The sequence below is a fragment of the Mchenga conophoros genome, linkage group LG18 (genome assembly GCF_057382185.1).
Source record: "Mchenga conophoros isolate Kocher_MC1m ecotype Shallow Benthic linkage group LG18, M_conophoros_male_GT1.1, whole genome shotgun sequence".
In the NCBI taxonomy this organism is placed as follows: Eukaryota; Metazoa; Chordata; class Actinopteri; order Cichliformes; family Cichlidae; genus Mchenga; species Mchenga conophoros.
Window position 1 is genome coordinate 11,640,916 of NC_140543.1, and position 17,647 is coordinate 11,658,562.

The following is a 17,647-nucleotide window of genomic DNA, read 5'->3' on the forward strand; positions in this document are numbered from 1 at the left end:
TTATAATAAACAACAAAAAACTAAATAAAAGTTAATGCACATGCTCACTCTATGGGATGGTATTTATGTCAATATGTACGCGCGAGCAAAAACATAACCTGAGCAAATAGTTTCATTTCATGGGTGGAATTAAATTCCTCGCACATAAATGCAACATCCACGCCCAGAACTCGGCAGCAGCGTGCACAAATACGCCATCCCACACGCCAGAGCGTCTTCTTTTCACATGCCGCTGCTGTTTCACAACTCTCTACGCTCGGACATAAATTCTGCTCGCGCGAATCGACTCACTTTTGACGTGTGACTGGTCGCTTTGATGGACTCTTCAGGTTACTGCATTAAATCGAGTTACAATGTGGCAGCAACAGAAGCCACTGTGTTTTTTCAAAAGTATTTCTTTACAAAAGCAACCCTGTATCCACAGCTACCAGATAACGATAAGCGGAAGCGAACGGATGGATGGATATTTGAACTTCAGCCTCCACACGGAGTCTCTTCAGCATACATTAGAACTTCTTACTTTACCACCAACCTTAAAAAAAAGCTTCATCGCGTAGAGTTTCCTTTTAATGTTCCACTCAGCCACTGATCTGTTTAGAGACTAAACTGAAGATGTGCTTAATAAGGTGGATGGAAAAGTGCTCACGGAGATAAAACAATAACACAAAACTGCGCTTCTTTTTAAAAGCGCACATTATCGGTTGAAAAACACCTGATCAGAACATTGAGAGCAGGTGCTGTTAGTGTAATTATAACATCCGTCTGTGTTCAGAAGCTCCCGCTCCTTGTCTCACTTCTTCTATTTCCAGGTCAGATTTTTCGATTTGGCTGTCTAGAGCTATCCGTTACCGTGGCAACCAGTGATGGATAGCACAGCCAGCCACGGGTCATTAATTACTGTGAGAAGATTTTCTTGCTTTACTAGCTACTGTTCACAGGGCAACCAGGCGGTGTGTCCTTTGACTGTGAGCCAGCTGAGACATCTTTACCGTGAGTTAGTGGAAGCACTTTTGTTTGATGCTTTGAGGACTTGAATTCTACATTTCCTTATTATCTGCTTAGTATTATGATGATGGATGCTCTTATTACAAATGGTCAAAGCTTCAGACAGTGAGTTCAGTTATGTGCCATTAGTGTGTGAAGATCGAGCTTCAGACTGTTTCAGGCGCTGTTTCTTTTTTCTTCATACTCTTGAACGTGTAAATCAGAGGCCATCTTAGACACAGAGCTCTGAATATGAGATCATAGAGGCTCTGCTGACCTGCTGTTTGACCCTACCAAGGGGCAGCCAGTTAGGAGAAAGCTCTCTTAAAGCTGGTGGTCTTAAAGACAGAGGAGCTACTGTGTCTAGTGTCAGACAGCTGATGATGCTAAGGCTCAAAATTAGATAATCAGGTGATATTTTGAACTGTGAAACATGCAAAGCTACTTTAGTAAAGTCAAGGAATAGAACATGTGGAGGTGAAAATGAGGAAAATTCGCCCACTTTGAGGAAAAAGTAAAAAATAATGTAAATATTCAATAATCTCAATGTCAACCGCCTCATGTAGATCCGCTAGTTCCTGACCTGGAGATCTGGATCCCATCACTTGGCCACAAGATAAACCAGAGTGTCTCAAACTTTTCATCGCATTTCTAATTGTTACTGAGATGTTTGTTGAATTTGTAATCCTTCAACATTTCCCATTTTAAAGAATGTGTCATGTCTGACGTTGGACATCTTTATGTTATTACCTCAAACTTCCAAAGCTCATGACACAGCAGGTTTTTTTAATCCTTAGAGTAAAATACTAAACAGTTGGTAGACAACGTGATCTCTTTGGTAACTTGACCATTTTGAAGCTGAATTTACACTGAAATTAAACATCAGTGTCTACAGAAGCAGCTACTTGTCCCGCTTCTGGTTTCATTATCAGTCTCATCAGTTATGTGTACATGCTGCAGACTCCTCGAGGTTGACAATAAGGAGACTACCTTCCTTTTCTCACTCTTATCTTTCTTTACCTGCTCTTATATCCTCATGACAAAGATAACAGGGGATCATTGCTGCCTGTCTTTGCTATATTAAATATCTTTTCCCCTACTATACTGCTTATAAATCAGCATTGTGCAACACAGTACTCTTCTGCGCCCTATAAGTTTTCATGCTTGGTCTCTGAAGCTTAATAAAGTACTCAAATGAATGTGGCCTGTCTGTGTTTCATGATGGCACCTTGAGGTGAAGCTGATTGTAATTATACGTTTGAGAGAAGCTTCTGATGCTAATGGGAGCACTCACTGAAGTGAAGCCTCTCCTCTCTCTTGTTTCCTCTTACCGTGGGATCTGCAGTGTCAGCACTGCACCTCAGCCATTCGAGAGCCAGCGTGCATGTAAATGTATGACACGTGCAACACAAATGCACACACATAATGACTAATGCATGTCTTACATTGCGAAATCTGATCTGCTTGAGGAAAACCCTCTCTTGCACAGTTATTTTGTTTTGCTAAATAGTTTCAGCACTCGCGCAGTGATTGACATAATTTGGTAATTATTAGCAGTTAATTGCAGTTTTCTGTTGATTTATTTTGAAGCAGCATGAAATGACAACACTCCTCTGTTCTGTAAAAGAGATTAGCAGGAGTGTTTCTGCTAAACTTCTGCCGAATTTCTTAATGCCCCCGTAGGTTGTGTCGAACTTGTGTCTTTGGATCGTGCCAGCTGGCAGAGTGGCATCGTGTTTTCCACGAGCAGCATGCCAGGCCATCGGGTTGTTCAGGGAGATTTGTAAAGCGTGAGCGAGAGCGGTAGTGACATGCCCCATAAAAGCTCTTTTGTGCTTCTCTTTATTGCATGTTGGGTCTCAGACAGAGGTCAGGGACGGCTTAGTGGAGAGCAATATGGGAGTGACCCTTCGCTGCTCACGCGCGACCTCCTGCAGACACTCATCCACAAACATTTACTCACACACACACTCAGGTAGGCATATTGTATTCCTGCTGCCTTGCAGGATTTTGCAGGATATATATATATATATATTTATATATATATATAAGCTCAGCGATTCTCTGCGCGATCAACCTCTCACATGTTTAAGCTGGGGGAGATTTCACTTGTCATGTTTGCATAGTAAGCTAACGATTAATAAGACGATGTCAGAGGAATTGGTGCACAGATTATCATCACTCACAGATCAGTGCTGTCGCTCTCTATACATAGTTCGCACGATTGCAAAGTGAAAGCAAAAAAACAAGCGCAAATTCAAACGCGACTTCAATATGTCACATATTGACAGTGGCTCACCGATGCCAATGACATAATTACCCAGCTACATTTCTGAAAGAATGCAAAAGCATTGACATATATTTTTCCTACAATAGCCCGACGGGCAGGGCAGAGATAGATTTTGGTAGCCCGACTGAAAAAATCGCTAGCTCCGGGACGTCGGGCTAGCGATATTGCAAGCCCTGTATCTGATTGAGGAATCACTCATCTTTGGAAAAGAGAGTTTATTACAGAGAAATGTCTCTTTCCAAAATAAAAGCTATACTATCCGCTTCTTCTGGGCTATATTCTCAGCAGCATAAGGAGAATCATGTGCTAACAGCTGTCTAAATGACTCGGCTAAAGTTAGTAGCATGCTTGCTTTTTTTTATCTGCTTCCACTTGTCTTTGCACTAGGATGATGTCGGCGTAAATGTGCAGTCATATTCGTTGTGTTCCCACTAGTGCTTTCAGGTTAATCTCGTTGAAATGACCTTAACGCCACAACATGGCAAATCTCTGTTAACGAGCTACCGCCGATCGCTCCGTGCATGGGGCTAGACGGCCAACACGTTAACGAGCTAACTGCGCTAACACACTAGTTCACACACGTGTAATTGAGCATTGCATGGCACATCCAACATACTGTTTTACTTTAGTCCATGACTAGGTCTATGTTGCAAGGAGAGCTTAACTTCTGTCTTGCTAGCTTGCCCTGCGCTCTTCCTTCTGACTATGCTGTCTGTGTTGAGCGCTCAGTGGATCTGGGCAGGACAGTGCAGCCTAGGCGGAGTAGTCGAACACAGATTCACTGAGCGCTCGACACAGACAGCATCGTCAGAAGGAAAATTGATAAAATAAATTACAAATGTTGTATTGTTCGATACATATGCGTACCGAACCGAAAGCACTGTATCGAACAGTTCAATATCGATACGAATATCGTTGCACCCCTAATATATATATATACACATATATATATATATATATATATATATATATATATATATATATATATATATATATATATATATATATATACACATATATATATATACACATATATATATATATATACACATATATATATATATATATATATATATATATATATATATATATATATATATACACATATATATATATATATATATATATATATATATATATATATATATATATATATATATATATATATATATATACTCTGCAAGTCAGCATAGGTTGCTACAGCTACCGGTGGTTACTCCTTTGAGAATTCCTGGCCTGTTCTTTCTTTTCCCGTCTACATGCTGCTGTAGGACCTGGAAATCTCTGGTGGGCATCCAGGAATAGCAGCACTGTTGATGCTTCATGCAGATCGCCTGATCTTTTCTTTTTTATATATTTTAATTTGTCTGCAACATTGAAAGTCCTGTGTTTTTGCTGGAACATGCATCAGAGAATTCCAGTCATTTTAATGGTCTATCCATCCAAATTCTTCCACTTGTCTAATTCAGGGTCGCAGGGGGGCAGGAGCCTATTCCAGCTGCCATAGGGTGCAGGGTACACCCTACAGAGGTTTCATCTCCATCCCAGGGCTAACACATTCACAGTTGCAGGGGTTTGAACCTAGGACCTTCTTGTCATAGTGCTAACCACTACACCACTGTGTCCCCCCCAGGTTACTGTTACTAAAAAATTGATTTCTAGTTTGTAAAATGAACCACAATAGAAATATTTTTAATTCCTTCTGTAGGTGCTCTATTTGGTGTTTTTGTTGGGTGTTGGAATCTATTAACTTCTCTAAATATATAACTTTACATACTGTGTAAAGCAAACAAACCAACATCCTGACAAAGATTGGAAATACTCTGAACACTTTGCCACTGAAAAATATTAGAAAAAGACGACCGAAATCACACAGAGCTGGTTTCAAGTGTTTTGAGCTGAAGAAGATTGGGTAATGCTGCAAAATAAAATAATAATGTGTGTGTGTGTGTGTGTGGGGGGGGGGGGTCATTAAGACTCGGATACAATGAGTCTATCATATTTCTTATAGAAAGAATAAATAGAAATGAATATATGTCGTAAGTTTGCAACAAAAATAAAAATTCTGTACAAAAATCACACAAGAGGGACGTGATGGTAACAACAAGTCAGAGGAAGAAGCTGTTCGTTCTCCTTTTACCTCTCTCTCAAAGAAAACATCTGACTGTACCTGTGAAAAGCGAGAGTGCATTCACCAGAAATGCTGCCTATTTTTTTTGTCTGGTTTGTTTGATAATGGGCAAGTTACAGTTTATCAGCGTTTTGACTGAAAACATCTGTGTCTGTGGCCAAACATGGTACTGAGTAAAGAACAAACCAAACAGTAAGATGCAAAACCTGAACGTTAAGCCTCCAAAATGCTAAAAAGCTTTGCAGGGCTGAGGGGACCCATATGGAAAAGAAATAGTAAAAACTTATATGTGATTACTCATGAAAGTGGCCACTTTCTCATTACTTTCATATATTGTTTTAGTAAGTATCCAAAACATACAAGTTTCATTATATAATTTTTCAAGGGATCTTATATCTGTTTTCACTCTTATATGCTTTTCATACAAGTTTCACACAAGACAGATACAAACTTTATAAGATTTATATATATCTTTTCCATATGGGGAACCGCAGGGTTTGATGATACTTTTCAGTGAATTTGTCACCGTGAAGTGGCAACCTCTGAGGATGCAACAATAAAGGCAACACAGAAGGTGGCATTAACTGGCAGCTCCCCGAATGGCAGTTTGCTTGAAAAATGAGTCAGTGCCCACAGACTTCTCCAAATTTAGAGCAGAAATTTCAAAACTAGCTTGTTCTCTGCAGATAATTTCGTCCTTTGTGACAATTGTACATGGGGTGAATTTTTATATGACTCACCCATTTAAAGCATTTGAAATTATACATGATTACGGATTTAATGCTTTGAGAGACAAGTGGATGGTGTCACTGCAGCTTACCAGAGCATTGCCAGGTCTCAGCTAACCTGAGTCACTGAACTGGACCTCTGCACTGTGTTTGTAGTTTTGGCACCTTCTGGAGAAATGTTCATCATTTAATAGTCCCAAAAATGGCTAACCAAGTTAGCCTATAACTTGGCACACCACCCTGAAACTCAAGGTTCACTCTTGCTACACCTGTTTCGTATAGTCAATCTAGTTCACTACAAGCAATTACTTTAATAACACACAAATAAATTTGTTTCATTGCTTTAAAAAGCATCACTGAGTACAGTTTTAAAGTCTTAGCTGATGGTTTTACTTACACCAGCGCCATCCTTTGGCCCAAAACATGCCCACTTGGAATTTTACCAGCTTTATAACGGCAGTTGTGTGCATTTTCTTCCACCTGCCTCTCCTAAGCTCTGCTCCTGCATTCAGGCTATAAAGACCTCTGAGGTGGATCAAAATCTCTGGACAGCTACTGATGTTAAGACAAAGGGGAGATGGAGATGCTTGAAGCTGTTTACAAGATCACATCCGCTGGGGGTGCCCTGACATTGGAACGACCTCAGAGTGCTGCATGAAGCCTGTCTTACTGCCGATTATACGGACAGACCAGCAACCGCCACAAACGCAGTCGCAGCCACAGACGCACCAGGATGCCCAGACAAAAAGCACAAAAACAGGCACCCACACAATAACACGCTGTATGGATGTCTCGACAACGCATGCGTGTGCAGACGAGCACACACGTGCATCATATTGGAAGCCCACTCTGCTAGATTGCTTTAATTCATTTAGCTTTGATTGGTGAAAGGTTTTTTTTTTTTTTTCCTCAAAATATCACCGCTGCTCCTGTTTGCAGCAACTTCACTGTAGCCTTGAGGAGGAATGGGTGGCGGTGCACCATTTTCAGCAGCAAATTGAATTTCAGTGGGTTGCATGGTGCGTATTTGGCTGATGGAGCATATCTAGAAGCTGTATATTTAGACTAATGCAGGTGCTGCAAGTCACAGATTGATTACCGGTTTAAAAATAAAACAGCTGTGTGCATCATGAAGTAGCAGGAGCAGCAACAGAAAACACTTGTGCATCAGAATAATGTCCTTGGATGGGGTGAAAAAAATTTAATCAAGTGACAAAAAGAGAGGGCGTCTGACACTTAAATATATTCAGACAAGTGTGTGTGCGTGTGCTGTATTAATTAATTTATTGAAACGGATTACAGTCCAGATTGAGGGCTCATTCATCCAGATCTCCGTAATATAATCTGCCTCTAAACATTTCATAGCGACTTATCTCTCTGAGCTCTCCCGCCGGGTGAGCGATATTTATTCTGTTGTGTCGGAGTCTTAGCTGCCTCTGTCAGGGCTGAGAAGGGGTTTATCTGCATCCAGCGGCAGTCGCAGCTGCGTTTGTGCTCCGTTACCACCCCCTTCCCTGCCAGCCCCTCCATCCCGCCCCCCTCTTTCGCTGGTCACACCACACTTCCTGTTAAATCCCATTACCAGAGCCAGACGCCCCTCTCTGCAATGTGTTACGGTCTTTGAGCTAAATCATAAATAGGCCAAGCTGTTGAGTACAGATGCTGCTGAAAATACTCTCGCTGTGTTCCCATTTTTACTCATCCTCCACCCCCAAAATGTTTTTCTGTTTTTTTTCCCCCTTCCCACATTGGGATGTTTGGGGTGATGTCACTGTGTATGTCAGTCTGCACTTGTTCCAAAAATGCCCGAGTGTATTACGCAAACAGGCGTGTCAGAATACTCCATATTGTTGTGCTCCAACACTTGTTCCAAGACTGTAGTGAGACTGCAGCAGCAACATGAAAAATGAAATTTTCTCAGGGAAATTGAGTTGTCAGGATTTTGCCCCACATCTAAAAAAAAATAAATAAATAAGATATCGCCAACTTGTGATGCATTTTTAATTCTAAACAAATGCTATAAACACTTGTTGAACATAAACACTGTCGCACACAACTTCTGGGATACAACACAGACGGTAGCAGTTGATCGTTTCTTTATTTTCGAGGGTTATCGTTAGTTCCCAGTGTGATACCATTTTTCATTTTTAATGAGAGAGGAGCATAGACTGTGTAAAAGAATTGCCTTAGCCACAGTGATGCAACTCATTGGTTTTCAGCCTCTTGACCCTCAGCTGAAGAAAGTTTAGTAAACTGTAGGCATTAACTATACATTCAAGGACACAAATAAATGTGAGATACAAGTAAAACACCAGGATTTCACTCATTAAAACTGAAAATACAACTTCTTGGATGGTCTGTACCACACAACAAGCTAAAATATTCATATTACACCGATGATTTGACATGTTAGTTTGGAGCCAGCTCTATGTAAGCATTCGCTAATTGTGAAACCAGTTAGAACGAGTGGTTGTTGTTAAATTTGCAAGTTCAAAGTTGTGGAAGCCTGTTTCTCCACCTGCAAAAAACCAGGGGTCAGTCCTGGGAGGATATTTATGGAATAACTTCAACACTATTCTTATAATGTTAATGCCAGACATCATCTGGCTAATAAGAATTTGGTGAAATGTGAACATACTAACCCGTCCAACCACCAATTTAACATATCAAACTGAAACACTCAAACCCTACATAACTGTTTATCATAGTTTTATTTATTTTTTTATACTGTTTTAATTTGGTTGTACCTACATGGGCATTGTAAAGCACCGTGTGTACTTTGTTCTCGAAAAACACTATATTAATGAACCTTACTTAGTTACTTAATCCAGCAGACTAGTGCGCTGTCTCAGCTGGGGCTATCAAAAAAGCCACAGATAAAGTTGGCTGCATCCCAAGACGACTCTATTCACCAATCAAAACATTCCAGAGCAAATTCTGATGATGGGAATTTTTAGAATTTGTCGACTAAAATTTAAAGAAATGTCTCGGGACTTGCTGGATTGTACAGTCCAGTGTACCGACTCACTGAGGGTTTATAAGAGTGGAGATGTTATTTTTCAAAAATCAGCTTTTTGTGTCTTCTCTTTTTAAGAACCTGTCGCCCAAACTCCTCCCTGACATCCTTAAAGTGTCACCTCTAAATTCCTGCCCCTCATATCTTGTGCTAAACCTTATCCTAACTCTGTCATCTTCAAATAAATCAAATCAAAGTTTTATCTGACCTCAAACTGCCAAAACAAATCCTAAATCTCATCTTAGTGCTCATTTATAATCCTTACCCAAGTGAAGCCTTTAAAAGAGATTGAGAGGCTACATTGACCTCACTTTGATGATCTAAACTCAAGGTGCTTCTCAAAGATAGAACGGCCCACTATGAGCACACACATATATAACTTTAGTTGCCACATACATTTCAGATGTCGTTCAGGGGTGATTTATGTGGAGCTGGAGTAAAGTAAGGAAATGTGGAAGAAAGAAAGAAGCAAGAAGGGAGTAAAACGGGATTAGGGAGTCCAGGAGGGAGGTACATGAGAAGGCCAGTGAAATACAGACTGGCAGTCAGTCAGTCAGGGCCTGCAGCGACTGCTTCACTCGGTCCCACCAGAGTAACGACTGTGTAACTACAATCTGCTAATCCTGCAGGCTGGCAGAGGTCCAAGTAAAAACCAGCAGCACCAGTAATGCAGCCAGTTCTCACACCAGCTGGATCTGCCTGCCAGACTGCATGCTGCTCCTGCGTGACTGCATGACTGACTCTCACTAACCCGAGCTAACCGGCTGTTCAGAGCACCACACGTGGATGATGATGATGATGATGGGGGAACCTGTGTGCATGTTTGTGCTTTTGAGCGTGCAGGAGGACGAATGTGTGTTGAAGTGGAAGAAAAGCAATCACACAGAGGATGTGAAAATGTGGCAGAGCTTTCAGGAGGCACAATTAATCTCAGTGGTTGAATCAAATTTTAAAAAGTAGAGCAACAGTCATTCACACTATCAGGGAGCAGTAAAAGGTCTTTTAGAGGTGCAGATAATTATTTCCATTATGGAATAACGTGGTGATTATTGGAGCTAAATATTTGGTCTTTGCTGGTCCACGTATCCCACACCAGGTGGGGAATGATTACTGCCTCAGGTGGAGGAGTTTAACTATCTTGGAGAAGTATTGTTGTTCATTTCATGTTATTGATCCTTAATAACTGGAAAATTTCAGCAGGGAACTTTGAGTTAGCGTGATGCTGTAGTGTGGTCGGGATATTGTCTGGTGACGGGTTGTGATTAAAGTTTGAAATCAGCAGGTGTGGAGAAAGAAGTGTTTGCCAGATCTCCGCAGCTTGAAGCTTTATTAGTGATTATTTGCATAACACACCTGAATCTCAGTTCAAAAGGTCTCCACACACCATAAAATTGCCCTGTCCACGTACAGATCTGTGATATGAGTTTTAACACGATTTTTATTTTTATTTTTTAACACAAAGTTTTTGCACGCTCGAATTTTAAAGTGACTACAAAAACATATCAATAGCTGCACTGGCGTTATTTTGAGGATTTGGTAATTTCAGAAGAAGCAACATCAATTTGTCAATTGTAGCGTCGGATTTATGGAACCATGAGTGGAGTGCCAAGTTATCAGTTAAAGTTAGAAATGGGATTGAAAATGGCCTTCATTTATAGGACACTTGGTTAACAAACTGCTCCTATAAACTATACAGGTGCAATGCATTGATACTGATACCTGCTGATGGCTTTGAAGCAACATATAAATAAAATATTACAATTTAATTCACCAAACTTCTGTGTCTATGAGCATGGCTCGCAGTGTCAGATAACTACAATAAAACAACAGTTATAGCCAAGAGGTCAGCTACCTGCCTAGTGGGAACCTACTTGCCAGTAAAAACAGCCATGCCTTTAATAATTCAAAATTTAAGCTGTAATAAAATTCAAATGGGTATTTTATTAGAAGGAAATCAACCTTTATAGTTTTCATGAAGGAAAGAATTAACGAAAAATGTTTATTTATGCTCTAAAGTTGTACTTCAGTGTTGTCTTCTTTCAGCCCTGAAGTTTCCCGCTTCTATGACCCACTTGAAGCCAAAAAACTAACAGCTCAAAAAAAACCAAACCCTGTTACTTCAGTTTTCGTCATTAGATTAGAAGAATAACAATGCCATACAGATATCTGACGTTTAAATGACTACTCACTGTTAATGTAAGTAATATAAGGTCTGTTTGTGCAGTTATATTTGCAAGCGAATCGCAGATGAGTGTCTTTGAGTTACTTGATCACGTTGTTGTTTCTCTGACTCTCACATTGGCTTGTGTGTAGAATAAACGGGGATCCCTGACAATGGCAGTCTGAGGAGCTTTGTACAAGATGCTGTCTAATCCGCTGTCTCCCCAGAGAGATTAGCCCCGTCACCAGGGTGGGGAATTAAACCACGGCTGGTGTTGGAGAGACCCTGAAAACAAAGCTGAAGTGAGACCCGAGGGGCTGTGGGGGTGCAGATGCACAATTTTGATGCAGCTGATCAATAAATAAAGTAAACTATGAATCTGTCAGTAATTGTTGTATTTAAAGAAAATGGATTTCTGAGAAACATTGAGGTCTGGTTGTAGGGAAAGATCAGAAGAGGTGTAGTTTCCTTCAAGGGCAAACTGTCATCTTCAGTCATTTTGACATTTAGCTTTTTCCAGTGTCTAAAAAAATCAGTTTGACAAATTAAATTTAGGGACATATTTAAGAAATCTGTCTTTTTTCCGAGGGAAACCCAGACAGTTGGTGCCACAGTTCGATCAAACAATCAGATCTTGTAAAGGCAGCAGGCCAAGGTTACTCAGACTATAGAGAAAATGTTTTTATTTTGGAGAACAGCAGCTCGGAGGTCAAAATGGACTGAGACTGTGGAGAGAGCAACGGGAGCAGATAAAGAAACATGTTGATAAAGGGAATCGTACAGCAGTTAGGAAATGAAACAAAACTATAAAGCTCTTTTGAGCAGCAACAGAGAAATGTGTCTCATCTGTGCCCTGCTTGAACTTCTCTGCACGCAAACCTTATAAAATAAAATAAAGTTTCAAATCAAAACAGTATTTTCATTCAAATTTGTCACGGAAAGCAGCAGACACAGACGTCTCTCTGTAACCGTTGCCGCCTGCAGTTTGGTTATGCTCATTTTTGCGCCACCGTTTCTAAGCGGGCGCTCCCTTCCTGTCGCCGAGCCAGCGACTGAGTCAAGGTCCGTTCTTGCTCTGGGCAAAACAGGTTCTCCCTCACACTTTCCATCCGTCTGGCCATGAATGATTCACACTGTCCTTCTGGTCTGTTTAGGATGGCAACAGAGCTTCTGCAGGGAAGAATCTGCTGTATGCCAAGTGAAATGAGAGTGAGTGAGTGTGTGCTGAAAGAGGAGTAGCCAACACTGATTCTGCTCATTGAGCTATTGCACATCTTTGGTGGGCAGGACAAAAAAATCAGTTTCGTTCAATTCAAATGACATGTTCATCCCACCAGTGAACATCCCTCGTGCACCTTTCAATCTCTGCTACGTGATTCGACATGAATATGCGATTGGTTAATTTTAGGTTAATGCAATGGTTTGCAAGCTTTGGTGCTTCAAACCACTAAAGGTTGGATTTTGATCAGCAGTGGATGAGTGGAGCTAACAGACCATCTCACTCAAGCTTGCAATCAGAGTAAAGCAAAAACAGTTTTCCCAAAAAATGAATAAGAGGAAGCAATATGCTTAAAAACTCTTGTTGCAGTCGACTGCAGTGAGTGACTGTGCTGCTGCTTAGCTCGACCCCAGTGCAGTATTTTTCATCAGTGACCTGCAGTGGTTTATATCAGACAATTGGCACTATATAATGTATATATACAATATGTGCCTTTCTGAAGACTAAGGAGTATTAAAATTGTTGTGACAACATGTCACATTTACAGTTGTGGTCAAAAGGTCAAAAATCTGGAGCATGACTATCGTGGGCTTTAATCGTCTTTTAAACACCTTTAATTACTTTAAAATTAAAGATGTTTAGCACTTCAGCACTTTGCGAGACACTTGATGTCTTTTAAATGTGCTAAATAAAGATGACTTGACTTGAAAATAAGATACGGGTGCACAACTTTTGAATTTATTTTGGATTTTCTCTAATCCGCACACGGTTAAAAGTATACATACAGGCTCAAATATACACATACGTACACCTCCGCTGACACAATAGTCCTGGAACATATTCGAAATATGTAATAATCTATTTGATGAGAGACTTTAAGATGCTCGAGTTGGTTTAAAAAAACCCATGAAGACGTTTCACCTCTCATCCGAGAAATCGCTTTCTTTCCGAGCTCCTTAGACTACCATGACCTGGATGACAAGAACCTACACAGAGATGTGTGATTATGACTGTGACATCAGAAATATTAATATCAAGTTATGCTTCCTAGAAAGGAAGCCATCCGTAGCCCAACTGATCATCAAACCTTTAAATAACCCTGCCGGGGCAGCAGTCTGCTCCTGAAAAAGGCTCTGCATTTATAGACGGGGATTTCTTCCTCCCTTTCTCTCTCTCGCTTCTCCTCCTCCTCTCCCTTTCCCCCTCTCTGTGATAATTTATCTTGCCCCAGTCTGATAGAGCTGTAGCTGATGTAAGAAAGTGACTTGATAAAAAATGAATGATTTTATTAGTCAGTAAGACTAAGCTGGCGTGTAGAAGGCCCTGTTTTATCCAGGCTTTGCGTGCGATGCCTACTGTTGTATTAGCTACAGGACAGATTTCCCCCTGGACGGGCAGATGCTTTCCCCTCCGAGCGTCGTGGATGCACCATGTGTCACTGAATCTGAGCCGGGATAAGACGTCTGTCACACTGAGCTATGAATGGGATCTAAAGCACCCTGGTGCATCATACATGACAGACATTAAACCGCCTTTATCTGAATTCTCAAGTTTTCTGAGTTGAATAAAAAGCAGAATCGTCTCAAGGGGCATTTTAGTTTATTCATATAAATCATATATATTGTCTGTTCAATCTGCCGCTCCATTCAACCACAGAAAGAGTGACATGCTAGCCAGATGTTAGCCTTGGATGCAGGCTATTACCAGGACAGTCTCTGACAGTAATTATGTCATGATGTGCAATGTGATCTAAAGTAAACACTTCCTTATTAGATCTAGCTTTGACCTGATGATGCCAATGTTATATAACACATGCAGATAGATTAATGCGCTTCTTTTTTCCAGAGTCTTCTTCACATTAGGGAGTTGGCATACACATTAGCAAACGCCATCATCATGATTGTCTATATAAACACTGGCATCGTGATTTATGGAAATATCAATAGAGCTGCAGAGATCCTCCCTAATAGCCTTCTTATGTCTTTATCACTCTGCTTTAATGTTGGCATGTTTTAAAAATTTCTTTCCTTTTGTGCAGCAGTGAAGAAGTTTGTTTCTGATGAGGCGTTTCTTCTGTTTTGCTCTTTTACAGACTGCACTGAGGCGACGAGGTAGCAGGGAAACATTTAAAGACAAAAAATCCACAAGTCAGGTAAATAAGAAAAAGATGTCAGTGTTACTCACTCTGCAGAAAGAGAATAAGGCACTTTTTTCAACCCTTTACAGGCGTGGATTAGCAGATTTAAAGAGAAAAGCAGCTTTGATAAAATTAAAGAAAAAAACACATCCTGAAGGTGGAAACAAAGAAATCACAACAAGAGGAAAGAAAATAGAAAAATAAGTGTGAAGTCAAAAGTTTAAAATGAGAAACCGTAAGTGAAGATAACAGGAAAACAACCAGGCTGCAACATTTAAGCTGAGCCTTCGGCAGAACATTTACTGTAGCCCACTTACTGCTTTTATCCAGTTCAATAAATGTACTGTTGCCTTCTGGGCTAAATTATGTATCGCAGTGATTTCCAACCTTTTTTTCAGTCTGTGTTTAGTCATTTTGGTACATTTTGTAGTCATACGTCCATTTGAAGGCAGTAAAAGTTACGAAAACCGCAATAGAATAGAATAAGATAAAATAGAATAACATACTATACAACACGAATAAAAATAAAATGCTCTGTTATAGTAGGAAAAAATTGCTCTTGGACTGGATTGGAACTTTTATTGGATGTTTTTAGACAATAACAAAAGTATGAGACGACAGCAGCTTTACTGTCATTTTTATTTCATTAGGAGGACAGTGCGGACCTCAGGTGCCAGCTGCAGTTTGCCAAAGAGGAGTCCGGCCTCATGAGGAAAAAGATGGCCAAGCTCGGCCGTGAAAAGGATGAACTTGAGCAGGAGCTGCAAAAGTACAAATCAGTTTACGGGGACGTGGACAGTCCCCTTCCCCTGGCGGAGTGCTCTGGCGGCGGCCCTCACACCACTCGAGAAGCCGAGCTACGATTGCGTCTCAAGCTGGTGGAGGAGGAGGCTAACATTCTGGGCAGAAAGATTGTGGAGCTGGAGGTGGAGAACCGCAGCTTAAGAGCGGAGAATGAAGACATTCGCTGTCAGTATGAAAGAGACTGCTTTGGGCGCGAGCCTTTCTCCAGCATGCCCTCGTCTCCATATGGCGGCGATGCGCTGGAGTCGGCCAGTGAGCTTCGTCGCCATCTCCAGTTTGTCGAGGAGGAGGCTGAGCTGTTGCGCCGCTCCATCTCAGAGATTGAGGACCACAATAGGCAGCTTACGTCTGAACTCAATCGCTTCAAATTTGGTCCAAGCAGCACCTCTGGGGCCGTTGGTGAAGAAGGCAGCGAGGGGGTACTGTTTAAACCCGGGAACGGGGGCACGGGTAATGGCTCCAGTAGTGGGATGTTGATGGAGGAGCTTAAATCAGCCAGGATGCAGATCAACGAGCTGAGCGGAAAGGTGATGAAGCTGCAATATGAGAACCGTGTCCTCATGTCTAATGTCCAGCGCTGTGACCTGGCTGCACACTTGGGCCTGCGAACCGGCAGCCCTCGAGACAGCGATGCGGAGAGTGATGCGGGCCGGCGAGAAGCTGCGGAGGATGAGGAAGCAGGGCGACTTCTCCTCCTCCAACCGAAGAGAGAAGGACCTATTGGAGGTGAGAGTGACTCTGAAGATCTGTTTGAGAAAACAGCGACCACCTCGGGGTTTGGAAGCATCAAACCATCAGATGGCAGCGAGCTCAGTGCCACTGAACTGGCCAATCGTAGAAGGGAAGAGCGGGAGTCATTCGCTAATGTGAAGCGAGAGGCAGAAAGGCTCGGGAAGACAGTGGACCGTTTGATCACGGACACTGACAGCCTGATCTTTGAGGGCAGGCTCCTGGTGACGACAGGAGAGAGCCTCGAAGGCGGGGCAGCCTCTGGATCCAAACCAGACACTCAAGTCCTGGACACCATTAACACCCGCATGAAGGCTTTCCGCACTGAGCTGCACATCTTTATGGAGAAGCTGGACCACATAGGGGAGGGGCTGAGAGAAAGGACAGATGATCTGTCACCCATGCCAAACCTCACAGAGTCCAGCAGCTTCCTGTCCACCGTCACCTCCATGTCTCGTGACTCTCCCATTGGCACGTTTGGCAGAGACCTGGTGACCGACTTCCAGGTAAGTTCAATGGATAGCCTTCTTCTGACCTTTTCAATGCCTTTCTGTACTGTAAGGTGACATGTTTTGGTACACAGAGATGTTCTTTTCACTTTTGTTTGTCCAAAAAGAAAAATGTCTCGTGTTCTATAAAAATTGTGAATAAGAACATCAATTAGCATTAAATCTCCTGATTATTCCAGACAATCTTAAGCTTATGAGAAGCAGATATCAAGGCTTCGTTAACTTGAAAAGCAGTAGGAAACATTAAATTGTCCAAAAAATGACTTTAACTAGCAGGCAAAATTAAGATGGGTACGAGTATACCCAGTGGTATATTGTAAATGTGAGAATTCATTTAGGTTTGAGTTAAATGTCCCTAAGTGTGCATTCATTAGTACACATTTATGGCCAAAATAAACTAAATGAGAGTCCAAGTCAGCAGAAAAAGCATCTCTAATTAAAGGTGCAGCTCTAATTGGCGGCTCATCTTTAGCAGGACACACACTGCACAGCCGTGCCTGTCAAAAGGAATCTCATTAAAGAAAAACGGCGTGAAGGATGGGTTCGGACTTTTTCATTGTCTATCTTCATATAATGCTCGTATGTTGAGTTATGAGAGTGAAGGCCCAATATAATCTTTCAACTCCAATGTAAGAAATGAGGGGTAAAATGTAGGAAAAGTTCCTGTTCTGTGTAAAAATCTGCTTATGAAACTGCGCATGAAAACTTTGGGGAGTTCTGCTGCCGCTGTGGCTGCTTCATATTCTCGGCTCAAGGCTAAATGAGCTGCCACCAGCGTACCACACAGGATGGGTCGTAGAGAAGACACTTTTACATTCACTATCTTGGGTGCATAAGTATGTTCATACTGACAAGTGAGACTGCATGAAGTGCTCTAAAAGTACGTGGCTAGTACTCATGACCGGCATAAAGCTTTGTGTGGAACTCTCGCGTTGGTCG

At 41.5% G+C, this 17,647-nt stretch overlaps 1 protein-coding gene across 7 annotated transcripts in view; it reads left to right on the forward strand.

The window, feature by feature from the left end:
* mtcl1 (microtubule crosslinking factor 1) overlaps nucleotides 1-17,647 on the forward strand; it is a 79,811-nt gene that overhangs the window by 24,872 nt on the left and 37,292 nt on the right. For all 7 annotated transcript variants that reach the window (XM_085253618.1, XM_085253619.1, XM_085253622.1 and 4 more), the window contains exons 4-5: nucleotides 14,622-14,681; nucleotides 15,317-16,705. In XM_085253618.1, coding sequence (XP_085109744.1) covers nucleotides 14,622-14,681; nucleotides 15,317-16,705 — 1,449 coding nt within the window. The remainder of the gene's footprint in view (nucleotides 1-14,621; nucleotides 14,682-15,316; nucleotides 16,706-17,647) is intronic.